General features: G+C 53.5%; 1 protein-coding gene across 2 annotated transcripts in view; it reads left to right on the top strand.

Annotated features, from left to right (window-relative positions):
* Nucleotides 1–26433, top strand: part of FGFR1 (fibroblast growth factor receptor 1) — a 70054-nt gene that overhangs the window by 26460 nt on the left and 17161 nt on the right. Inside the window, exons 3-8 of one of the 2 annotated variants that reach the window (XM_074981697.1) lie at nt 8200–8463; nt 11789–11872; nt 13410–13585; nt 18978–19101; nt 23852–24042; nt 26228–26372. In XM_074981697.1, coding sequence (XP_074837798.1) covers nt 8200–8463; nt 11789–11872; nt 13410–13585; nt 18978–19101; nt 23852–24042; nt 26228–26372 — 984 coding nt within the window. The remainder of the gene's footprint in view (nt 1–8199; nt 8464–11788; nt 11873–13409; nt 13586–18977; nt 19102–23851; nt 24043–26227; nt 26373–26433) is intronic. The other variant, XM_074981698.1, reaches the window with a different exon arrangement.

Genomic DNA, 26433 nt, shown 5'->3' with positions numbered 1-26433 from the left:
GTTCTAAGAATTATTCTAGGCACATTCTCTAGCCTGGCTCCTGCAGGAAGTCAGAGCTGTTCAGGGGTGAGCAAACTTTTTAAATTGGGCCCCAGTTTTTGTCCCTGCAATTAGCAGGGACCCCTTCCTCCACCTGTCTAATGTCATCCAAACGGACAGAAATTTTGGTGATCTTCATATAAAAAAACCCCCCGTACTTTCAGTACATGTAAGAAAATAAGAATGTAGCATGTAAATGCTTTATTGATCAGGATAGAAATGTGAGTACACAGCCATAAAAATTGTAACAGATTTCAGCAGTTTTAATGAGAGGGCTGAGCCTAAGACCCAGCGGCCGATCGTACTGTGCCCCCTGCTTGTGAAATTTCACACCTCTCCCCTGAGGGGACCCCCACCCAATGCACACCCTGGGAGAAGTTGATCACAGTGGTCCCTTCTGGGTCTGGAATCCAGGGGGTGCAGTCCCTGGCTGAGTGCATCAGGCGGTCGTTTGGGTAGGCAGCGGTCTCCAAGCACTTCTAGAGGCATTAACTGGGCCTGTGAGGTGGAGAACGACCTGCTCCACTTCCCTCTAGGGCATCAGGCAGCCTCACAGTGCACAACAACATGATGTGGAGAATTTAGGACCAGAGCTGCAAATCCCTGCCCCTGACTGACCCGACTGGGAAAAACGCAACGAGGTAAATGGGAGTTGCCCCATGGAGTTTGGCTAGGACACTGGGGGTAGCATCCACACTACAGAAAATGCCATCAGCCAGGAGGACTCTGGCTTGGCAGCTGCTTCCTGATGCCATGGAGGGGCGTTGTTCTGACCTGCCACACTGCCAACATCCCTTCCTGCTGTTCCGAGTCCATCTCCCCTCCGAAGGTCTGTGACTAGGCCAGCCCCTGCTTAGCTTCCGGGCGAGCTAATGTGGATGTGACTGGCTGCACATTAGCCCATTCACCGTGCACTCCTGGTTGGGTTGTTGCAGGCTGCCGGTCTTCTGGGGCGCCCCTGGAGCAAAGTGTTTCTTGCCTGAAGGGGTGCTGGCCTTCAGAAAGTGTCCTGATAGATCCCTGGACTCCCAGACCTTGGCCCAGGAAGCACCAAGTGACTGTGGCAAACAGCCAGTGCTTGAGAGCCGAGGCTCATACAGTACCCCGAACACACATGTTGTACCATTTTCTGGCGGGGAGTCTTGCTTCTCGCCTGGAGTGAGTAACTACCACTGGGTCCATTGCAGGGGACACTTCTCTGATGCCGGGAGCTGCCCAAGTTGCCTTTTCAGTGCCCCACTGCACAAAAGAAGAAAGACAATGGTCTGGGGAGAATAGCGGGGAGTGTATCTGGCTTATTAAACCCTTGCTAGAGTGAGCTGCCTGTTCTGGGATTGTTCGTGCGCCGGGGGAGAAGTTGAACAGGGCACAGTGCATTTGAGCAGCCGGCAGGGCTTTGTCCCCTCTGGAGGAGCTGCACCTGTTGGCTTGTTTTAAGTTACAAAGTAGTGGTGTGGATGAAAGAGACATTTCAGGCTGACAGAGCCCAGCGATCAAACGGGCTCACCTTAATTAACATGCACCAAGGACAAACCTGCATCCCAGCTCACAGACCAGGCTGGCCTCTCCCAAGGGGAGGGAGCAGAGAGCTGTGGGCTCAGATACTTCTGTGGGAATTGTGAGCCAGATGTTCTCATGGGCTGCCTATGCCTGTAATTCAGCTGCTTCTGATTGCTTTTTGCTCAGGGCCCAACCTGGTGAGCTGAGAGCATCCCCAGCTGTTTACAGGAATGGTCCCTAGTCAAGGAAAGCTTTCAGGGGTTGGGTTTTGCCCAGCATGCATCAGAGAGGGGACGGAAAACAAGCCCAATCAAATGGGTTTCCAGCTTCCCGTCCCCAATTCCTACAGCATCTGTCTGTCCCCTGAGTCAGACCCTGGTCTGCCGCCGTCCTGGGGTTCCTTCATGGTTTTGAGCATGGAGCAGCCAGATATACCTGTGGCCCATACTCCCTTTAGTCCCAGATCAAGAGGATGACTCACCTGTACTCAGAATTCTCCTCTGTTCTGGCCTGGAGGCGGCTGGGTCCCTCCTGTAGAACACATACTCTAGAGGAGCTCCCTAAGCAACGTGTGCCCATCTTGTCTTAAAGGCACTCCAGCCCACCTGCTCCTGAAGGGTCATCATGCATGGCTCACAATCGGCTGGGATGCCACAGATGTCTCCAAAGTGGTCGTGCCTCCTCTTGGATTTGCTGCACCTTTACTGTGCTTTCAGAACCAGTGAACGGAGCAAGCATAAATAAGCTGTCATCCAAATCAAGCTGTCCTGAGCTGCAGTGCTTGCTCCATCTCTCTCTCTCTCTCTCTTTCTCTCTTCCCTCTCCTGCCTCCAATAGAAACACATGACTTTGTGGGATTATCTGGCTTCTGGGTCTCTAACCCACCTCCTCTCCTTCCATTAGGGTTAGCTACCTTGGAGATGCTCATGAGCCTGTGAATTCATTTCCTGAGCATTCCCACCATCCCTGGCTTTCAGCTCTGCTCCTCAGTGTCGAGATGTGCTGTGGGTTACCAAAGGCCAGCCCCTGCTTTGCCTTCTGAGTCCGCTCGCTCAGCAGCTCCGACTCGGAGAATACCCCTGACTGTCACGTCCAGCCCCTCTGCACTTTGAGCCTGCCGTGGTCATGCAGTTAATGTAAAACAGCCTTTGACATTAAGGGGATGGGGGAGGGGCTTTATTGACTTAGAAATAAGATCTAGCTCACACTCCCATGCCGCTGGCTAACCTCCCCTGGTTCTAGCCCCTCCCAGAGAAAAAGAAAAACAAGAACCTGAACATAAAACAGCAGCCTCTGCCCCTTAAGAATGTGAAGTGTTGAACCCACCATAGAGATCCCTGCATGGAAAGAAACGAGTCGTCATCTGCCAGGTTCATGCATAGAACAGCCAAGTGAAAATTAGCATGGCCGGGGTTCTGCATGCAAAGCTGATTGGCTGTAAATTGTCCCAAAGTTTTGTTCTCCCCTCCCGCAAATTTCCCCCTCCCCTCTCCAGCAATCTTCTCACCAGTTCTGTCGGTCCAGGTGAGATATGGCTAAGCCTTTGGAGGCTATCGTAGAAGTGCTGGAAAGCTTTCTTGTTGTTGTTTCCAGCCTAGTTCTACAGGCAATGCTTTGTCCTGCTCCCCAGCACAAAGACAGTGAGTGCTGCGGGTTTGTACTAGCTGTGGTCTCATGGACTGGAGTGTTTTCTTTCTGGCTAGAGGTAGCTGTTTCCTGGCTTAGCATTTGTTTAATAGAAAATAACTCCTTCAGCCTGATGTGGGAATTGGAAGGGCCTAAAAATCTCTGATCAGAATCTCCCAGTTCATGCAGCAATCAGATCATTGGACAGTAACTGCAACTCACAATGTTGGAACAGTGCATGGCACTTCTGGGTGTGACATCAAACATCATATTCTGATTCAAATCTAAGGTCTTGACTCCCTTCCATCCCTGGATCCATGGGACATGAGCTGGATGGAGGCTGAAATGCTAGCAGGACTTTTCACAGGCAAACCTCATGCTCTCTGTAATATCAGCAACACGCGAGGTACAAAACCAGGTGGCCTGGCTTGGAAGGGGGACATGTGCTCTCAGCTATTACCTGACCTCAGTGGGAGACATAAAAGACAGGCCATGGAGTGATTCTTTTCTATAAGAAATATTTGCATGAGATGATAAGATGTAAACTTCACCCTGCTTACCCTCCTTGGGGAATAGATGCTAAAGGGCAAAAAGGTAAGAGGGGAAAGTGTCAATATTGTTAGTGTTTCTGTCACACCTGGGAGCTGTGCAAACACAGAACAAAATGACAGTCCCTGCCCCAAAGATCTTACAGTCTAAGACAATGACATGGACCAATACGGCAGATGGCCAGTGACATGGACCAACAGGGGAGATGGCCAATGACATAGACAGCCAGAGGAGATCACAAGTGATGTGGACTGACAGGGGAGATGGTCACTGACACGGACCGAAACTCGTTTGAAAGTTCAGCACGTGGGTGATGGGCTGATCAGGGGCAAGATTCAAGATCTCAGTAGCAGGTGAAAGCACAGTGAGTGGGGCAGACTGTAATTGCCAAGCCGCTTATGTCTGGTACGATAGAGAAGTGAGGTCTTTTGTGAGATGGTGTTGTTTTCTGAGGTGATTTCTTTTGTGCCTTCTGTCTGTTGCTGGGGGAAAGAGGGAATGGCACAACATTACAGAAGAGTCCTTTGGTGTCTGAATACAAAGATGGGTTAGAAATACCAACATATTGTATCTGCTGTAACGTGCCTAGGATTAATCATTTGAAATGCACAGAATGCCAGGGCTGCTGGAAATGCACATTTCCTCAGGTTGAATAGGATCAAGGTGAGCATAACAGCTGTCCCTGATTACTTAAAGAGTTGGTGTCTGACTAACAGTTCTATATTAGAACGTTTTACGTTATCGATAAACTTCTGAGGCAACTGGGATGCTGCTCCAGCTAGTTTGGCTAGACAGTACTGCTGGAGGGCAGTGAATTTTCTTCCCAACTGACTGTTGTAAGTTTTATTTTAAAAAATCACAAAAAACACTTGAAAAAGGATAAGACCAGCCACCCTGGATCAGACCCATGGTCCATCTAGCCCAGAGTCCTGTCTCCCAGCAATGGCCAATGCCAGGTGCCCCAGAGGGAGTGTGAAGAACAGATAATCATCAGGTGATCCCTCCCCATTCCCAGCCCTGACACACAGAGGCATGGGACACAATTACTGGGCATACTGCCATTGATGGACTTATCTTCCATGCATTTATCTAACCCTTTTTTGAACCCTGTTAAAAGTCATGGCCTTCCCAGCTTCCTCTGGCAAGGAGTTCCACGAGTTGACTGTGCACTGCGTGAAGAAGAGCTTCCTTTTGTATATTTTAAACCTTCCAACTATTAATTTCATTTGGTGACTCCTAATTCTTCTGTCATGGGAAGGAGAAAATAACTCTCCTTTGTTCACTTTCTCCACAGCAGTCATGATTTTATAGACCTCTATTATATGTCCCCTGAGTCTCTTTTCCAAGCTGAAAAGTCCCAGTCTAATTAATCTCCCCTCATATGGCAGCTGTTCCACACCCCGGTTCATTTTGTTGCCCTTTTCTGAACCCTTTCCATGTTCGTGGTATCTTTTTTCAGATGAGGCAACCACATCTGCCCACAGTATTCACTTTGGCTGTTTGCTCTTAAACATTTTCCCCTGAAGCATTTCCTAGCTGCAAAAAATGCCAGATAAAACCCAAGACAGGATCCATAGAAGAGAAAAGTGAAGTTCCTCTGAATGGATCTTTTAGTTTTTAGTACTAAAATGTTATTTGTGTTACAGGTGTGCTTAAGAGATTACATCCTTGTTGTGCAAGGTGCTGTACATCAATGGAACAGCAGTCTGTGCCATGGCATTGCACTGGTTTAATGAACTGTGTGTTTTTTGAACCAGTGCAAGCCATTATTTGGTTGGTTGGTTTAGGTGAAGTCATTTAGGAATTCCTTTAAGCAAAACTGAAATAAGTGTCCACAGGAGGAGTGCCACCAGCTTCACTGTTTAAAACTCTATTTAAATTAAACCAGTGTTGCTGCAATTCAGGGTAACACCCCAGAGCAACCCAGGAATAAAATTGCACTTAGCAATGGGCACACTTTTCTTAACGCTGTTTTGCGTCTACACTACTGCTGGAGTTGTTTGCCCAGGTTTTGTGTGTGTGCGTCATCGGATATAAACAACTTCCTGTGGAGCAGGCAGAGCCCTGCCTGTAGGTGTCATCTTGCAGCTCTGTACAGGACTGAGCGCAGGGGAGGTGGCTTTCTGAGCAAGGTGCTGGGATAGCTCCCCTGCTGGTGTGTCTTTATGAGTTCCTCTCTGGGAGAAGGGCTGGGCCACTGCTGAGTGTGTTTTAGCAGCAGCCACCGGAAAGCTCTTGTCTGATAGACAAGTGCCCTGAGAAAGGAGCTTAGTGCTGAGTCTGGGGATAGGCAATGCTGCTCAGGCACTGGGGAGGCTAGGGGAAGCCTGGCACTGGTAGGAAATCCAATTCAATATCATGCTGGTGGAAAAATTGGAACCCAAACAGGGCTGCTGAGGATGGGAGCAGGTGGAAGGGGGCATGCTCTTGTCCTCTCCAAACTTGTGTGTGAGCTGAAAGAAACCTTCAGAGAGACCTCCTGACTTTCACAAAGCGACCTACTCTCCTTGGTACTGTCAGGTATTGCACCAACCTAAAGCTATGGTTTGTTGGGCATCAGAGGATGGGTATCTCCTGTGACACCCTGCCTCCCCACCTGCTTTGTTCCTGGCCCTAGAGCTACCAGGCCCTTCCAGCTGTGATGCCGTGAGCAGACGTGGGGAGAGGTGGAGATGGGACCTCTTGCAGGAGGGCATGGTGACATTTCTCCGTATAGGGGAACAGCGTCTTTAGAAGCAGCGTCCGCTCTTGGTGTTCCGCTCCCCAAGGTGGGAGAATGGGGGAGGGCATGAGTGGCTCTCTGTGGGTTTCAGCTGACACTGCTCTACAATGACAGGCAGGTGAAATTTAGGGAGCCTCATAGGAGCTGCTTCCAGGCTGGACTTATCTCACTGGCTTTGGAGCCAGCAGGGCTGCGAGGCGAGGTGACATTTAAAGACCTCCTTGGAACCAGAAGGAACAGAGTGGTTAGTTTACATGTGGAGCCTCTGGAGGACTTTTGGCTGTCATGCACTGAGAGGTTGCAGCCTCGCTCTTCAGCTGTGTCGCTGTGCTCTCTAAAGCAAGAACTGGAGAGAAATCCTGGCCCTGCAAGACAGAGCGGCTGAAATGGCAGTGCCTGAGGCCCAGCCGCTCAGACAGTGCTCAGACAGGCTCTACTGTAGTTGGGAGACAACAGAACAAACAAGAGTCAGAGAGTCTCCGAGAGCAGAGAAAGGACCTTTGTGCTGCTAAACCAAATGTTGCATTGGATGGCAGCTGCAATTCTCCCATCTTAATGGAGTTGGAAACTTGGAAGACTCCAGCCAGCACCTGTTCAACTGGAGGATCACCTAAGTTGACCCAGCCCAGCCAATAAAGGCTCTGCCTTAACACTGTTCCCTTAATCGGTCCTCCCCCTTCCCTTGCCTCAAACTGCTTTAAGCAAACCGATAATCAGCCAGCATGAAACCCAGCCTGCTTTGCTGGCTGCCTTCTCTGAGCTTTGCAGGAATGGAGAAGTTGGGCTGGGCATGGTGTAGTGCTCGCCAGGGGTGGCCCTCTCTCTGCATGCGGGGGGCGGGGGAGGCGCTAGGAGGCAGTGATCAGCTGCTGGAAAGGCGAAGGGGACAGGGAGTTGCAATTTTGAGGGCCCAACTGAAGACGAGAGGCGGGAAAAGTACTCAAAAAGTTACTTGAGTTAAAGCACAGCTGCTTTCATTTCTAGGTACTTGAATACAACAAAGAAGTGGGGCGCATGTAGTTTTACTTAAGCAGTTTTCCAGGACACTGGTGACTAGTACTTAAGTAAATTGCTCCCAAAGCACCTGTGCTTTTGGGGTACTTTTCCCACCTCTGCTGACAACCCCCTTAAAGGGGCCTAGTTTTCAGAACGTGCCCCACACCCACCCTCTGAAAACCAGGCCCCTTTCGGATGTCTTAAGTGGAGCCCCCAAAGTCACTTCTGAAAAATGTGGCCAAAGGATTTCAGACCCTAAGGGGCTGGGCTGAGTGACCCTTGGTAAAAGGTGAAAGGGCTCATGAACAGCCTCAACTCCTTTGCAAATGTCTGGGGTATGAAACGAGGGTGAAATGCTTAATCCTGCTGCATTTGCTTTTAACCTCTGCCTCTTCTTCCCTTCTCCCCCTGCTCTGTGGGCTGTGTAATGGGCCTGCCAGCTGCCGCGCTTCTCAGACTAACAGGTAGGTGAGCTGGGATTGGCCCTCACCACATGCTGTCTTCAAGTGAGGCCTGGCACATCCTCCTGGTTGCAGCTGGCCATAGCTGCTTCCCTTATCCATCATCGCTGCGGATTCAAAGACAACACCTCCCTGATGCTGCTGCTCCAAACAGCCACATGAAGAAAACTGAGACCTCCTCCCGGAGTGGCTGCAGGAGTGGGGCGCAGGAGACTCCCTGCCAGCTGCATGGACCCTAATAAACGCAGTTCACAGTGAGGTTTCCCTTTGTCTCTGTTTTCTTTCTCTCTCTCCCAACTCTTCCAGTTCCACCCAAAGCCAAAATGGAAGTGGAGTCGCATTCGGCTCACCCTGGCGACCTCCTCCAATTGCGCTGCCAGCTACGGGACGATGTGCAGAGCATCAACTGGGTGCGCGACGGGGTCCAGCTGTCAGAGAACAACCGGACGCGCATCACTGGGGAGGAGGTCGAGGTCAGGGACGCTGTGCCTGAGGACTCAGGGCTCTATGCCTGCATGACCAACAGCCCCTCAGGGAGCGAGACCACCTACTTCTCCGTTAACGTCTCAGGTTCGTAGCAGCACAAAGGGAAGAGGGCCCAGCTGCCAGGCTGTAGGGCAGGAAGCAGATTACCTGGGTAGGAATCAGGGTTCCTTCTCATTTTTTCCATCTGTGGGCATAATACATTTCATTGTGTGCAGCAAGGCACGTGCACCACCGTCAAAACACATGGTGTGGGCTCTCTGCTAAGCAGCTGGGCAGCACCTGAATCTCTCCTGGGTGGCTGCCCAAGCGCTCCGCTTGCAGGGAACACTGCTAGGGATGGGGTGTCAGTCTTACATGCACACACCTGCAGATTGGCTTGTCTTCTTGTCCTTGGTGGGCTGCTGTGGTTTCTGGGGCACTGGTCAGGGAAGCCCAAAGATTTGATGTGCAGCCAGGACCAGAGCATCCCCCTGTGCCCTCCTTCCCATGTATCCCGGGGCAGTTCTAGGAGTAAGCTGATGGACTGTGTGCACTTCCATAGATCCTGGGTGCACAACAGCAGCAGGCTGGTCTTCTCACCCCCCGCCCTTCACTGTTTTTGCTGGCTCCCTCGTTGGAGACGAGCAGATGTGGAATGTGGCAGCTTCTTTCCCCATGACTTGCACATTCATGCTGCAGCAGCTGTTCCCTGGGGCTGGTCCAGGAGTGGTAGGATGGCGGACGCCAGCACTCGGGCAGCGGAAGTGAACTGCACCCGCTCCAGGACTGTTTTCAATGCTGGCTGCAGGAAGCTGCTCGTGGAATGATTTGGCACAAAGGTGTTGCACACTGCCAGTGCAGCAAATGGCGGCTGTCTTCCAGGAGACCAAGAGGCATTGGGTGTCAGGGCTGAGAAGGCTGGGAGTGTTGGCAGCTGTTCCTGAGCAGGCAGTAAGCAGAGCAGGGGTGGTGTGGGAGAGAAGGAAACTGTGGCTATTCGGCCAGTGGGTCAGTGAGGGCTTCGCAGCACTGCTGGGAGCATCCTGCTCCCTGCTGGATGGTGTACCCAGTGCAAAGGGAGGCAGAATTGTTGGCATATCCTGTTGGGGAGGTACCTAGGGCTCAGCCCTTTCACCGCTCACAGTACTGGGTGTGGGTGACCTGAGCCTGTTGTTGAAGCTCTCTGAACTGTCTGGCATATCCACCCTTGGCATGCAGCCATGCCAGCTAATGCCATGGTCTAGCGGGTGTAGCGAGCCCCGCTTCAGGCAGAGGTCATGGCTGGTGGGGGAGGCGGATGGTTCACTAGCTCTGGTGAATCTGTGTGGTGCTTACTTAGCCTGTCATGTGCTGGGTGTAGATGCAGTGTCACAGCCCTGCCTGGCCGTAGGCCTGTTTGGAAAGGGGCTGCAGAGATGCTTACAAGCATTAGCCAGGCTCTGCTCTAATTACTAGACTGGCTGGGCTGTGTCGAGTTACCACCAGGCCAGGGAAACACAAGAGCTGGAGAAGAAGAACCGGCGGCAGGGTGGTTAGAACTAGCACATCTCGGGGTGGTTACAGCGCTGAGGGCCCCGTGCAGTCCATAGGGCCTCCGCTATCACCCTCCGGTGCCTTGTGTCTCTAGTCATTATGGTAAGAGAAATGCTTGGAAGCATGACCGGAGTTTGACTGCTGCAACATGGTCTGCCTGAACCTGCAGATAGACTGCACAGATAGCTCCGGTGGGGGTGAACTGCCAGGCAGCTCAACGGCTGTCTGCGCTGAAATCAAAGGACAGTTTAAATGTTAATACCACTAACCCTTGCCCTGCTGATCCTCATTGCAAAAACATCCAGCTAGGGCTGTGGTGTCCAACACACTAGCCGCATGTGGCTATTTGGCCAGTTGAGGGTGGCTAGCTGGCATGAATTTATATTTTAAAAATAATGGAGGTGGTTCGCAAGAGCAGGAGCCACAGTTGTGGTTAGTGCTTCCGAACTGGTTGGACACCACGGAGCTAGTGCTTACGTCCAACCTTCCTGGGGGCTGGAACCTCTGACACTCCTGTTTCGCCCCCCAGCTCCGTTGGGGCCGATGCAGGGCGGTACTGCCAGTTAAAAGCAAGCCTGTGCAAAGGACGCCCAATTCAGTATGAAAATCGGTAGGGCTGGGCTCCTGGGACTGATTGTGACACTTCCTGCCCTCTGGTTATTGAAAATCCCCCTGTTCTGATTGAAGTGAGGCTGGCTTCCCACCTGGGGGTGCTCACAACAGCCTCTGGGGCCTGCCCTAGAGTTCGGCTGGGTTTGCCGTGGAGTCCTTGGGCCCTTTGGTTGTGTTGGCTGGGGGGTGGCCCTGGCCAGGCTGTTCCAGGCTGTGGTTGTGAGGCCAAGGAGCGACAGGGAGGGGCGAGGCGAGTTGGGGGCCAGGCTTCTTCCATTTCTCCCTGAGTGCCAAAGGAGCAGAGCCCGAAGGATGATGCAGATTCCTGCTGACTAAGCAACTCCGCAGAGTTCTCTGGTTCCTCTTCCCTTGCCCCACAACCGATAGAGCCGAGCCCTCCCTGGGCTGGAAGGACGACTTGTTCGCACGCACATACACCCCGCCCCACCTCGTCCACCATGAGTGTTCCCCCTCCGAGTGTCCCAGTGCTTGGTGTCTGGGATCCTGCACTGTTACATGAAACCCTGCAAACTGGCACGGCCCAGCGAGAAACCAAGGTGGCTCCTTTAGTGCAGCCGAGTATCCACCAGGCACGTCTGACCCTTCCCTTCCATCCCAGTAGCTGCAGATCTCTCCTTGCCTAAGTGCTGGTGCTTGCGCGCTCGGCCCCCTTCATGTGGTGGCAGCGTGCAGAGGGCCAGACAGCAAATCGCTTTGCTGTGCCTCGCTGGTCCCCAGCGAGGGGGATGTCCCAGTGGGCATCTCTCTGGGACGGGCGTGCCAGGAGGAGGTGGAGAACTGGAGCTGTCACAGCCACTTCTTAAACTGCCTTTTAATTCTGCCCATCAGAGCTAATCTGCTCTGGGGCTTGGCTATGTTAGTTGTGCCCCTTTTACTGGCCAGGGGTGTACAGGACCCTAGTCCAGGCACTCCACAGCACCCACCACTGACGCATGCATAGACTAGACTCAGGGTGCGGGCGATGCGGTAAGGGGAGCTACATCCTTGCACAAGTCTGTGGAGTTCACTTCCCCCCACCTGGTAATCCACAGGAGCCATCAGCTGTTCAAACCCGTAGAAGACACCAGGTGAGCAGAGAGATGGGACCAGCTGCCATCCTGCGGGAGGGGATGTTCTCTCCCTGCTGAGCTGAAACGAGGAGGAAGGGCAGAAGGCCCGCGCTGGGATGTGGCTTTGTGCAGCTCTGCTCGGTTCCTCTTCCTGCAGGAGGGCAAGTGAGGCAGCTGGAAGCAGAATTCCAACCCGGCCTTCTCTTCTCTTGCAGACGCTCTTCCGTCCTCGGAGGATGATGACGATGACGATGATTCCTCCTCAGAGGAGAAGGAGGCAGATAACACCAAACCTAACTGTAAGTATGCAGGATTGTATACCTAACGCTGCCACACTCCTGAGTGGGGATGGGTTTTGGCTCCCCAAAACTCGGGTGCTGCATTTCATGGGGTGGTGGTCTCATTTTCAACCTGCCTTCGCCTGTTGCTGGGACCCAGCCCAGCACTGCCAGGGCCTAGCAGGCTGCGGGTGGTGATGGCCCGTGCTGCCAGTAGCAATAGTGAAGAGCCGTGAGCTGCACACTGCAGTCCCTTACTCTCCCAGCAAATTTCCCCACACACCCTCGCTGCCCTTCGCTGGGGGAAAAGGCTCCTGCCTCCAGGCGTGAGCTGTCATTCATTCACCCAGACAATTATGTGCTTTGGGAATGCCAAGGTCACCCAGGCGGCTGGAGTTGCCTGAGATGAATGGGTGTCAGCGTGTGAATGGCTCAGAAGGGGCTAGCCGTGTGCACTGCATAGCTGGGCTGGGAGCCATGCACGTACATCTGCATTACGCTCAAAGACAGAGAGCAAGCAGCTCTGGGAAGTGACTCCTGCTCCAGCCTGTCCCACCTGGAGATGGCAAGGGCGGGAGGAAGGCAGAGCGCCTAGCAACGGGCAGAGTGCCTAAACATCTGCTTTCCTGGTGTTCCTAACGTCCCAGTTTGGGGCGTGGCTATCTGGGGAAATTTAGCAGCATAACCTTGTGTGAGTTATTCTGGTGTGATCATCAGTATGATTTTCTAGAATGAGGCTGTCCCAGTTTGGACTTACAGTGTCTGAGCTCTCTAATGGTCTGACTATTCCAGTATAATTATGCCAGTAAATTTCCCCAGATAGACACACCCATAGTCTCGATGGGGTGATGCAGAAATACTGTGTGCCTCCTCCCCTGGTCTGAACTGAGTTCGTGATGTGGTTGACGGGGTAGGATGACTTGTCTACCATCCACCATAACTCCAGGTTCCTGGCCCACCTGCTGCAGGGTTCCGTCAGTGAGGTCACTGTTCAGTGTTTTCCAAAGCTGTGCCCCAAGCCGTCCTGCCGCAGTGTCACTCACATTAGAGTGGCAGGTTCTTCCTCCAAGCTCACAAGGCGTATCCAGCCGCAGAGTCTTGGTCCTGTCTGAATAGCACAAGTGGGGCAGGAGGGGAGCATGTCCCGAGTGCAGGATGGGTGTCTCCGGTGACAGTGTGAGACAAATGATCGACGGCTTTGTAGGGACGGCGGTCACCATCTCGCCCTGCGACAGGCTGCTTGCTGGTGCCCTGGTGTGCATGGCACACAGCTGGTGTTGGCCTGGTAACAGGGCTTGGGTGCTTAGAGGGGCTCTAAAAAGAACCAGTACTAGTGCAGGCAGCAACTCTTGTACATCCCTGGTTGGTCTCTGGGCTCTCCCTTTAGCTCTGTCCTTCCCTCTCCTCCACAACCATTTCTACAGCAAATTGCCTCGCAGCCGCTGAGGCTCTGCTCTTCCCCTCGTCCTTCTTAGAGTGTCCCGATTGCATGGGTGGGTGGAAAAAAATGAGAGGGAACCCTGGCACCTGCCCCATGCTGACTCATGTCCCTGCTCAGTGGCTGTGGCTCCCTACTGGACGTACCCCGAGAAGATGGAGAAGAAGCTCCACGCCGTCCCAGCGGCCAAAACAGTGAAGTTCAAGTGCCCGTCGAGTGGGACGCCTAGCCCCACGCTGCGCTGGCTGAAGAACGGCAAGGAGTTCAAGCCCGACCATCGCATCGGCGGATACAAGGTGCTGGAGCTCAGTGAGCAGGAACAGGGGTGCTGTGCAGACCAGGGCTGGGGAGGTGGAGCAGTCGAGAGCATGGCGGCTGTGGGATTTCCTCTGGTTGGAGCTAATGGGCTCTGCTAAGGCAACGTCCAGGAGCACTTCGGTCTTAGGTGCTCTGTGCTCACCCTGTGCCACAGTGAGTAAGTTCCAGTCACGGGCTTCTGCTGTTGTACAAAGAGAGGCACAGAGTAGACAGATCTGAATCCCACCTCCTCGGGGTGAGAGAGCTCTTGTTGTTCTCGGGCCAGTATTTCTCTTGAGGGACGGCTTCTCAGCTGGGTAAACGGGCCTCCTTCCCTGCACTGGTGCTTTGCCAGCCTACACCCACTGAGGATCGGGCCCAAAAATCCTGTACGAGAGAAAGCAGCGGTGTGTCCCAGTAGGTGGGCGGGGATGTTCACTCCAGGCCAGTTCCCCTCTGTTAAACAGCTGACAGGGTCAGAAAGAGGGGACAGTGGCCCAGCGCATTCCTCTGACTTTTGAAGTCATTTGTCTCCCCTTTGCTGTGCATAATAATCCTTTGGGAACCACCTCCTTCTTGCAAATAGGTTTGATTCTATCCTCATTGGGTTTGTGTGCGTAGGTTTATTATTGTGGGGTTGCTTGTGAATGAGCGTTGGGCAGAAAGTGTGCGCACTGGGCTGTCACTGCAGAGAGAGGGTATGTGTATATGTCCAGACTCAGTTCAGATCATAGCTGGGAGAGGACCTGGAAGCACTTGGCAGCCTCCCTGCACAGCCAAAAGAGAGAGAGCACTCGCTGCTCAGATTGTGCCTGGCAGTCGCTATTGTACGATATTGGCTGAGGGCTCAGCTTACCCTGTGATTCTGGGGGAGTATTGCCCTGCAGCCTGTATCGCAGCCTTGTGCCTCTGCAGAGAAGGTGAAAGGTGTTCTGGCCGTGGGTACGGGCATCCTGCCAGCTGGGCTCACACCCCTCCTGTGGCTGTCCGGAGAACAGGTTGCTCACTGCCGAGTGAGCCAGAACTGCGGTGCTGCCATCACAGCTCCATTGCATGGACGCCTGCATCCATAAAACTCCCCAGCCCCTGGCAGCCGGAGGGAAGAATGGTCCTTTTTCCCTTCTCTTCTTTAAAACTCAAGTCTCAGTCAAGGCCTCTCAGGAGGAATCAATAGTGGTTTTAATGAGACACGGCCTGTGATTCATGCATCAAACATTTGCCCTCATTTCTCCTGAATGAAACACATTTGAAGAAGGCTCCGTGCCATTTTCAGATGGTGACGACTCTTTCCCCTGAAACGGAAATTGAGGCCCATCGGTGCATTTTGTCTTTCTTACAGTTGCTTGCAGCAGGTGAAGAGGGCTGAGTGGGGAATCAGGGCTGGCAGAGCAGATCTTGCTGCAGCACAGCTGCTTTGTGGCAGGGCTGGGGGAAGAGGAGTTGCAAGCAATAGCTGGTTTTGATCTCTGTGGAGTCCCACCTGTCAGCTCCTCCCAAGCATCCTATTGGGGTGCTGGGAAGTAGGCAAACCTGAGGCTAGTGGGAGGGGCTACTGGACCCAGGAATCACCTGATTGCTTGGGACAACAAATGAGAAACCAGGGGCGGGGGCGCAGGTCACAGGTTTAAAATGAGGGGGGCACCGGGCAGAGAACCCCCAGACAGCTCCTCAAAGTCATCTGAGGAGCCCATGGACATCGCCCAGAGGAACTTTATCTGGATGTACACAAGGGAGGAGTGGACGTAAGCCCCACAGTCACAGGAGCACGAGGACGAGGCGGTCCCAGGACATCATGGGGCCGTGGCCGAGGTGTGTGTAATTAAACAGATGGGGGGAGGAGAAGTGCAGCCAGACCTCAGGAGGCTCTGGAGGTGCCGGAACAGAGTATGCAGCCTGGCTCACTCAAGGTAGGCATGCGCCAGGTGCTCACTCTTGCCATGGAAGGGGCAGGCGTCAGGGGATGGGGGTGAGCCACACCACGTACATACCCGCACTCACGGCTCTGTGAAGGAGCCCCCAAGTGGTACCCCAGCCGGCCTCCGGAGCAGGGTAGAGTAGAAGCTGGCCCACCAGGTCCCAAGCATAGTAGGAGCTCCCAGTTCAAGGCTCTGGGGAAGGGGACCCATCAACTGTTCATCTCTTTCGGGAGGTGCTGAGTAGGCCTTGGCCTCAGCCACAGAGACCCAAGCTAGGGATGTTTTCCGGCCAATCTGGTGACCTGACAGAAGAGGCTGCCACCCCAGATAGTGTGTTTCCATGTGCTTGTGGGTCAGAGCCACAGCTTTGCCAGGAGACCTGGGCCTCTCCTAACGGCCCCCTCTGAGTCAGCCCTCTGCTCCCGGCCCCTTCCAGCTAGCAGATTGATGAGTCACTAGCTGCTGACTCATGCTCCTTGTGCAACTTTAATCCAGCTCTTGGCCTATGTCCTGGTCTGGTCCAGCGAGAGGCTGACACAAGCACCAGGAATTCCACCACTTCCTGACTTAGCTAGGTGCATTTTATGACCTCTCGGGGCAGAGCTACGGGCTCATTGTCTCCCATGTACCCTGAAGGCATGAAAGATGAGAAGAGTCAGACTGGCTGTTCAGGCAGGGGACAGGACCTGCAGGAGTGTGTCCTTGGGCTTCGTGCATGATATTTCATCCCTCTAACACCCTCTGCGCTCTCATTCCCACCCTCCTGGTGCACATGCAGCCCCAAGAAATAACCCTCACCGCTGACATCCCTCCTACCCTCCCTGCTGTTCCAGGCTTCTGTTTATCAGCATCAGGGCCCCGGATGCCAGGTGCTGCCCCCACCTGCCCATAGCAAGAGCTCCATGCAGCCCAGTGAGAGAGTGCTCCGGCCCTTCCTTACAATATACATTGACAAGGTATAGGGTGGGAGACAGGAAGCACTAAGTGCTCATTTTACAGGTGGAAAACTGGGGCATTCGGTCACCCAAGATCACCCATTGATTCCCAGTTTTCTCAGCTCCCCACCACAGTCTTTAACCCAACGGCAGCCTTTTGAAACAACTGGGCTCTTGTGTTCAAAACCAGGCCAGGCCATCTCAGCCTTGCGCCTTTTGGAGGGAATCCCATCGCGCCAGGCACGTTTGTCCCCAGGAGTGTTCATGGTGCAGGGGAGGAAAACATCTCTAGTAAGGGAACATCCTGTCTGCTCTGCATGGACACAGTAAATACCTGGGTGCTTTCCATAGCAGGTGGGTGAGGTTTCATCTCCTTGCGGTCTCCCTGGGCCCTGCCCTCCTACGCTAGTGCTGGCTGCCTGTCGGCTGTGCTGGTCCCATAAAGTCTGTGTGATGCCTGAGAGCAAAAGCCCCAGGTGTGTCAGTTGTGAGTCGCACCAGTTGTGAGCAGAATGGCTCCGGGACAGAACTGAGGCTGGCCAGCACCTTTCCCCAGGGCAGCCTGTTTTCCCACACTTCTCAGTAAGCCCGGGCAGTAACTGCTTCTTCCTTCACTCTCCTGCCACATGGCGTTTCTGCCGTGAGGGCACCTCCAACCCTGGAGAGGCTATGCTGGCTCATAGGGCTCAGTGCGTGGAAACCCAGATGTTCTGCATCGAGGCCTTGTGTGGTGGGGTGCTCCTGGCCTCTTCTGTCTGAGAAGTAAACATTCTCTCACAGCACTGTACAGCTGCAGGGCGTGCGTTCAGGTGGGTAATCCCTTGGTGGGATGTGGAGCCCAAATCAAGTGAGCTGATAGGCATGGTTCTCCTGTCATGGAGGGTGAAGGCCTGGCTCCGCCTGGATGCTCCACAGGTGTTTTTCAGTTAATGTGTGTTCTAATCAGCTGGCTGGCAACAGCACCGTGGCTGTAATTAGTAGGGGAAGGCCTGGACACACAATCCAATGCCCAGTGGTGGAGGTGGGAGAATGGGGCAAACCACCCACATGCCCATGGGGAGCTGTGTTTCCTCTAAGCTGAGCGCTTGGGTGCCCGCACAGGAAAGATTCAGGTGCCACCATGTGTTTCTATTGGTGGCGCCCATCCACACATGCATTGGTGCGTATAACAAAATTTATTGTGCCCAAGGATGGGGAAGAAATTGAAGGAACACTGGTGGGGAGTCAGGAGTGCAGCCGCACCAGCATGAGTCTGGTATCAGAGACGTTCCCCTCGACAGGAGAAGCTGCTTCCTGGGACCCTGCTTTCATCCCACAGTGACAAAGGGGGCTTGAATCAGAAGTGAAAATGCCCGAGTTGATTGGAAGGTGCTTGCCTTGCAGCTTCCCAGGCCCAGGAAATCATAGTGGAGGCGCTAGCTCAACATGGGCCGTCCACGGTAAAACTTCTTGTCACCCTTTACCCTCTCCAGGCCGAGCAGTTGGGTTCTGGGAGGCTTTGGGGGTAGGAGGTCAGGATGCAGCCTTGCTGCTCCTGGATGCTGCTGTTGGTTTCAAGTGTCTCAGCTCCCCAGCCAAGAACCTGCTGTGGAGCTTGCTGCGGGGTTGTGAGTGGTACGGGGTGGAGGCTGGCCTACATGCTCATGAAGTTCCTTGGGAAGGTCACCGGGAGGACCATGGCTCACCTGTCTCTGCTCAGGGGCTCACGTGACAGGTGTGGAGGGCCCTGGGAAGAGGATGGCTCTGAAGCTTGTGAGGCGGGTGGTGGAGATGTGCCCGAAGATCCAGCCTGGCGCATGTAAAAGAGTCTGCCTCTGTCCTGCGTGCTACACTGGAGTTGTGTCTTTCTCTGTGGGAGTGGGGTTCAGCTAGGGAAGAGCACTGATCTGCATTGTGGCTTCCCTGTGGGAATCGCATGGGCCCCGGGCAGTAGTGCCTGCAGGGGCAGTCCTTTCTAAGAGACACCTGGCAGTTCGGAGCAGGGAGCCATCAAATTTGTTTCCATTTCTGGGCAGAATAAATTTTGTTATGTACAGCGAGGCATGTGTGGATGTGCACCATTGGTAGCTGTGGGTGGCTGTCAGTGCTCTGCTAATGAGCTGGGTGGCACCTGACTCTCTCCAGGTGGAGGCCCAAGCGCTCAGCTTAGTGGGAACGCTGGATTGGAGGGGATAGATTCCACTCCTGCGGGTGGGAGAGCAGGCTGGGGCTGTCAGCTCAAGCCCATCCAACTCCACTGACAGCGTATTTCCAGACGCCGACGGCTCTGTGGCCAGGCTGTCCTGGGACAGCTGGGCGTGATTACCGTCTCCCTGCAGCAACGGGCAAAGGTGACCTCGAGCTGAGATTTATGGCCTGCCTAGAACATGAGGCCCAGGGGTCAGAGATGGCTTCGGCGTGCTCTGGAATGAGGGAACGTGTTCTACCGAGGACAGCCCTGGCCTGGCCTGGGGCCACTCATTCCTCGCCACAGTTCGGAACACGCAGATATTAAGCTTTGCTGATAGCCACGCTGACCAGACTTTGCTGTCTCTCCATAGGTCCGCTACGCAACCTGGAGCATCATCATGGACTCCGTGGTGCCCTCCGATAAAGGCAACTACACCTGCATCGTGGAGAATAAATACGGAAGCATCAACCACACCTACCAGCTCGACGTAGTGGGTGAGGAAGGCTGAGCCGGGCAGAGCGTTAGGAGAGGCAATTGGGGACGTATGTCCCTAGGAAACCAGAGATGTGGAGGGGGGAAGGTCACAGCTGGGGAGAGGAGGGGGGTCCCCAGAGGCCCCGTTTTGTTCAACAGAGCCTCTCTGGCCAGCAGACTGACTGTGTTCTCAACAGCTTGGTGGCCATCAGTATGATTCTGCTCCACTTCTGCCTGAACTGTGCGCTCCACATTGTATGGTGTGCGTAGGGCTCCGGGTGGGGGTTACCCAGGCTAGCTCGAAGGCTGGAGAAATCGTAGTGATGCCAGGCATCTGAGCTCTGGGTCTGAGGTGCCGCAGTGGGAGAAAGGTGTGCCAGGTCCAGGACCAGAAAGATCTCAGTGCCTCCCTGCCGCAAACCCCTGGGAAGGAACTGCTCCAAGCTGTATAACTGGCTCTTGTTACCCCACTGTGACGTCTGGAGTTGGTGAGTGTGGTCAGATTTCAGCCCATCTCTTCTCTGAGGGGTCAGCGGGTTGCTGTCTCTTCCTTGACTCCAAAGGTGGTGGGTGAGCTCCCATCTCAGGACTTGAGCTGACTGACCTGCCAGTGCTCTGAGCCCAATGCAAAGCCCTTTCTGCCAGCTCCACTTTCCTGCATGAGCTCTTTGCTGGCGTGCATGTGTGTACATCCACACCCGCTCCCTCGCATTGCAATTAAACCTGCCACCCTTCCCCCCCCGGGTTTCTACGCCTGCCGCAGGACAAAAGTTTAGCTCATTTGTGGAATCGTCCCTTGGACGGCACTTGAATACCATGCTACCAGGAGCACCCAGATAGCCGGATGGTCTCTGCTTCTTCCTTTAATTGTCACTTGCCCCTACTGTAACCAAACTCGTCTCCTTTGTCTCCTGAGACATCTGCTTCTCTTCCCTGGGGGGTGGGAGGGTGGCCTGGCCTCCGAGCTTGGCTTGGTTTCTGGTTGTGGTTTTTTAAATATTAGTTAAAATAATTTTGGAGACAGACAGAACTTTTTTTTTTTAATCGCCTTATTAGCCGTAATTCCCAGCTGGGAAGGCTGGTCTGTGCATTTGCCCATGTGGAGCTGCTCTAAATGCCAGTAAATGAGCCATTAAAAATGTGATTTAATTTGATTACACTGAGCAAACTGAAGGGAATAGTCAGTGGTGTGAACAATGGGGTTTCTTAATGCTCACTCACCGCAGTGGCAGGCTCTTTGTTAATCGCCTCGGCCCTCGTTAGGTTGGGTTGACCTTTGACCTACGATGAATAGGTAGCCATGTTTACCCCCCTCCCCTTCAGTTCCCTGACAAGAATTTCACCTGTCCAGCCCCCTCCTGACTTTGCAAACAGCCTGTTCCTGTGTGTGCCAGGGAGGGGACCAGCTCCATTTGTACCACAGTTCACCAGTGTTTGTTCTAACCGGTAACCACCCCCCTCTTTGGAGCAGCAGCATTTCCACCAATTTCTCCTGGCCCTGAAAGCAAACCCAAGGAGCTCTCAGTTCAGCTTTTTGCCTGATCTGTTGGTTGGCTTCAGGCCCAGGAGGGCCACAGCGGGAGAGTCATCTGCGTGGGGTCACGTTGCCCTCTTGTCTGTCCTGAGGAGGGAAAAGTCTCAGCCCTGCTTGATTGCAATGCCCAGTTTCCTTTTGTCCCCTGCAGCTCCCTTTTGTTGTCTGACTGGTGGAACGGAACTGCCTTCTGCGGCAAGAGTCACTAATCACAACCGGTTGGATGGGTTTCTTATTTGGGTTTCTGAAGGGCTTTTGAGGCACGTGTGGCTGGACGTTAGCGGCCCCCGTGAATCTTTCTGAGTAAGGCCCCAGCTCAGGAAGGCCTGGTCACACGGGCTATGTCTCCACGGCCAAGTTATCTCCAAATAACAGCAGTTATTTCGAAATAACTTCGGCAGTGTCTAAATGACGCACCTGCTATTTGGAAATGGATTTGAAATAGCAGGTGCGTCATTTCGATTCCTGTAAACCTCATTTCCAGAGGAGTAATGCCTCCTTCAAAATAGTAACAGAGAGGTAGCCACATTAGTGTGTATTCTATCAAGACAAAAAAGCAGTCCTGTAGCACTTTAAAGACTAACAAAATAATTTATTAGGTGATGAGCTTTCCTGGGACAGACCCACTTCTTCAGATCTGTAGGCTGTTCTGGTAGGGCTATAGATCTGAAGAAGTGGGTCTGTCCCACAAAAGCTCATCACCTAATAAATTATTTTGTTAGTCTTTAAAGTGCCATAGTAGTACTTTTGGATTTCGAAATAGGCCATCATGGGCTCCAGTGGAATTACTTTGAAATAGCACCATGGACTGCAAGTGCTATTTTGAAATGTATGTTGTGGGTGGTTGTGTTATTTTGGAATAAAATATAAGAAATAGACATTCTGAAATATCTTATTTGGAAATAGGGCTGTAGGGTAGATGCAGGGTAGGTAGCCAGCCCCATCCTCCTGCCCTGACACCTACAATGCAGCATAGTAGCTCTTCCATCTCATCCTTTTTACCTCTGGGAAAAGAGACCAGATTCCAGCCACGGTGGCTAAGTGCCAGGAAATCCTGGACCATGAGATCTCAGCTGGAATAGAGCCAGCCAGACGCCACCCAGATTCTGTCATCTTCTCACTCTCATTGGCTCCAGAGCTAGAGCTGCTAGTGCTTGATGTGTTTCATCTCTGCGCCACCTTTCCCTTGCTGGAGGAGAGGCACTGTGGTCTTGGTTTGCAGGCGAGGGGCCAGAGGTGGAGGGAATAGCTGTGGTGGGAGATGCTGAGTGTCGGTGAGTGTGATTTGCACACGAGAAGGGGGGTGATGGAAGCAGGTGGCCAGCATATGAAGAGAGCAAGCCTCAGATAAGTCCTATGTCCTCACTCACACTCTGGCATACCAGCATGTACCTTATATCCCACTGGAATCAGGCCCAGAGTAAGTGTCTTTGAGGTTAACCATTTAGCCTCCCCCTAAATGGATGGGCCAGGGGCCGTTCCAGTCCTGTGTCCCAGATTGTGGGCACCCCAGCAGAGCTGAGTGGCCTTCCCATCCACCCCTCCTCCACCCCCGCTGCCACCCCCAAGCTGGGGCCATTGCAAACAGGCACTGCTCTGGCCCGGCTGGAGCATCCCTGCCTGGGTTGCTCCTGGGCCTGGCTGCTGTGGACAGATGTTGCTACGGCTCCGTCAGAGTGCCCACCCCCGTGGCAGCACTGTGGGCAGGGAGCCCTGGTCCCCGGTATGCTGCAAGCAGGGGCATTCCAGCCCAGCGGGAGCAGCCCCTCCCCAGCTGCCACCCCCACCCGTTAATCAGTTAATCGGTTAGACCTAGCCTTTAGCTGGGTAACTAATTAAACGGCATTTTACTTCCCTAGCCCGGAGGCTTCTTCCTCCCCTTTCCTCCAAGAAGCTTCACTGCATGGTACAGTATCCAGCCATGGCTGGTATCTCCTTCTGAGATGCGCCTGTATTCCCCGCCAGCCCAGCTCTCTGGCTCTTGGGAAGCCAGGCCTGCCTGCCTTGCTGTCTGGCCTCAGGCAGTGTGGCAACTGCCCGAGAATCAGAGGGCAGGATGAGGCACCTATGAATTAAAATCCACACCCCCTGCCACCCTCCTCCAGGTGGAAATTCAAGTGTGACAGGAGCCACAGGGGACCCTGCTGGCTTCCAGGCATCTTCGTGCTACCTGCCGCATCCCTAGGCACCTTCTGGGGCAGCTGCCACATTGGTTGGGGGCACAAGCTTGTCCTTGGCAGCTCCTGTCAGGGCTCCCAGTTTTCAGCTTTGTCCTTTCCTTCCCCTCTTGTCAGAGAAGCCAGCCGTCCTTTGGCCTCCTCCTGATTCTCTTCGGTGAGCCGCTTGGCTGCAGCCCTCTAGCTAGGCCTCTAGCGGCTCTGGGGACAGGAGGTGCGCTGAGGCCCCCAGTCAGCATCAGAGATGGGGTGTGGTGAGGCAGTGCAGAAAGGATGCTGTGTAATGTGAACACAGGCAGAGGGGAGACCTTGGCTGGGCCTGCTGAGACTGGTTTTGGGAAATGGATGCAGGGGCCTTGGTGAGCGGGATTAGAGGAAGGGCTGGCAGGGAAGCTTTCCCTCATTGTTTTAGTAAGCGACTGACTGGGATGAAAAAGATGTTGACTCTGGCCAGTCACTGTGAGAAAGTAACCCCTGAATCCCTGCTGGGTCGCTCCCACCTGAGGGAGTGAAGGGAGGAGTTGGCTGCAGTGCCTGTCCCTGCTGCTGCCATGGGTCTGGCTCTCTTTGTGTCCAGGAAGATCTAATCCACATCTGCCTTGGTCATGTGTGCTTGCTCAGAACGACCTTGAGCAGCATGAGACAGAGCCAGGGACTGGGGCTGCGTCCCCGTGCGCACCTGGACTTGGGCCAGGGCCTAACTTGTGCTCTGGCCAAGCGTATGGGGTTTGATCTTGAGGCTAGAAACAGGTGTGTGTTTGCAGCAGCTTCATGTTGCCTCACATGTATTGTTGGCCTATAGAGTAAGGTCGTGTCATTCCCAGCACTCTGGGCTGGCCTCTTGTCCTGCTGCTGTGGTTGGTCGCTCTGTCTGTCTTGAGGGTTTATACTGCCACCCATCACCTGAGCACCTTCTGTGTAAATTCAGTAGCCAAGTAGCCGGAGCTACTGCCACCTTTATCTCCCCTGTTGGTGAGCCAGTGTGCGTTAGCTTGAGAGCTGTGCCTGGCCTCCCTCAGCTGTTGTGTGAGCCCAACCCCCCCTTGGTGTGCCTTGCAGAGAGATCACCTCACCGGCCCATCCTCCAAGCTGGGCTCCCCGCTAACAAGACCGTGGCCCTGGGCAGCAACGTGGAGTTTGTGTGCAAAGTTTACAGTGACCCACAGCCACATATCCAGTGGCTGAAGCACATTGAGGTCAACGGCAGCAAGATCGGACCTGATAACTTACCCTACGTCCAGATCCTGAAGGTAACATCCCCTGCTGGGTGGGCTGGTTTGGTTTCCTCTGCAGGATGAACCGGGAATGGAGCTCTTGAGGTGGGAATGAGTTGGAGGGAACCCATTCGAGAAGGAACTGGCATATCTGGAGCAGAGCAGGGGGATGATGTTTGGTACCATTCAGACTGGTTCAGGTACCAGTCTCTGACCAGCAGAGCCAAGACAATGGGACAGGCAGAGACTTCTCCGGTCATCTCCTCTCTGCCTTGCATGAAGCAAGAATTAGGGGGTGTTTAGGACAGGGAAAGAGCTGGTCTTCTCAGACAAATGTCGATCTGAGACGCTCTCCCCGAAGCACCGGACTAAACATGCTGGTGTAGAGCGAAGCGGAGAGCAGGGAGTGGGGCTGTTACCTGGCCAGGAACACACCAGCAGTGCAGCATTCAATGGATCTGCATGCACAGAGATGTGGCAGGCTGGATGAGGGCCACACCTACGCCACGAATTTTTTTTTTAAATATAGCTCCTGTAGAAAGGAAAGTAAAAATAGCTCAGGTGAGCCTGGCTCCGTTAGTCTCTCTCCCCTTCCACCCTCCCTGTCCCAGGCTGGAATCCCGCTTGGAGTGAACAAAGCTACTGCACAGCAGGGAGTGGAAGCAGTCGGTGCAGCCGCTGGCTTGCATATGCCTCTCTGGTACTATGTTGTGGTTAACACCAATATGGGCCACTAAAAGTAGCCCACCGTGCCCCTTAGCCAGTGGTTTCAACCCAGTACCTCGCACTGAATCTGTTCCTTGCTGACGAGGGCAGCTGTGTTCACCTGGGGAGCTCTGGAGGTTCCCAAGTATTAACTCGCAAGCACATGAGAGAGGTAGCGCTGTTGCTGGCTGGTCACCGCAACATCATGGCCCCACTGCGTGGGTCAGCTGCCGACTTCAGTGCACAAGCCTTCCTCCACCAGAGCTGTAGGGCCTTTGGAGATGTGTGTCTGGCTCATTCTCAGACCCTTGCGCTCCTGCAAACAGACAATGCCCTGCTTGATATGAGGGGTGGGAGAGGTCTGGGATAGGCCTAGGTCTGTCCTTGAGGACTGGTTGCCCCTTGATTCAGCATCCAGGCCAGGCACTGGTGATATGATTGTTGTTGATCTCGGGACTGCGATGCCCGACTGTGTCAATATGACTCCTGTGTTGTTGGTTTGTTCTAGCACTCGGGGATTAATAGCTCTGATGCGGAGGTGCTGACCCTGTATAATGTGACAGAGGCCGAGAGCGGGGAGTATATTTGTAAGGTTTCCAATTATATTGGCGAGGCTAACCAGTCTGCGTGGCTCACTGTCACCAGACCCATGGCAAAAGGTAAACAGAAGAACCCTGACTGGGCTCTTACTTGGACAGTCAGTCCCTAGCGGTAGACAACAAAGCTCTGGGCTCTCTTGTTTCTGCTGTATTTCTGGTGCCACCAGCCATGGAAAAATACACGCAGTGGCCACTTTAGTTTTGTGCTCTGTGTCGTTCACCCGCCTTCCCCGTCCTGGATGTTCCTCCCCTGCGCTCTCTCACTGTATTAGCCAGGCACATTGCATAGGTGCATTTAAACCGTCGTCTTACCAATAAAGCACAAGTTGTCACATGGCGCCCCAGCTGTGTCTTTTTAAGCGCATCTGGGCTGGTGGGGTCTTTGCTGAGTTAGATCCCCCCAAAACAAAGCAGCGAGTCAGCTTCATTTTGCTCCAGTCTCGCAAACCACAGTCCATGCACCAGATCTGGCGGTGACAATACAGTGCTGTGTCCTCCCCTCTGTCTCACGGTCTGTCATCTCCCAACCTGAGCCCCACTCCTGTAGCTGTGTCGTCTTCCATTGTGTTTCCCCACAACCAATCCCATTGCCTCCCCTTGTGCATTCATGTTGCATGAAACTAAGCCGGCCCCTTCTTCCGGAGGTGCATTTTTCCATGCAGCCCATCACCAGCATGTTCAGATGGGCAGGAAATTCCATTTGGTGAAGGGTTTTAACAAACATCTCCTTAGGTCAGCCTGGATCAAAGGTCGTCCTAAGGGTCTCTTTAACAGGTCTACAGTGGTCTCTCTCTGCTACCCGGGGGTCTGGCAAATGAGACACCAAGGCACATTCCTCCCCCCTTCTCTTCCTTGGCTCCTAGAAGATCTTATGTCGTTTGCTTGTCCGTTTTTTGCTTCCATTTGTTTTCTTCTAGACGGCTGGAGTTAACACAACAGACAAAGAAATGGAAGTTCTTCACTTAAGAAATGTCTCATTTGAGGATGCTGGGGAGTATACATGTTTGGCGGGTAATTCTATTGGGATCTCCCATCACTCTGCATGGTTGACAGTTCTTGAAGGTACATACTCCTCTTTCTGCTGTCCTTTCCCCACCTCCTGATGAAGGATGCATTGCAGCCT

The sequence above is a fragment of the Carettochelys insculpta genome, chromosome 31 (assembly GCF_033958435.1).
Source record: "Carettochelys insculpta isolate YL-2023 chromosome 31, ASM3395843v1, whole genome shotgun sequence".
Lineage (NCBI taxonomy): Eukaryota > Metazoa > Chordata > Testudines > Carettochelyidae > Carettochelys > Carettochelys insculpta.
The sequence above is the reverse complement of the archived record's forward strand: the minus strand, read 5'-3'. Positions and strand labels throughout refer to the sequence as shown.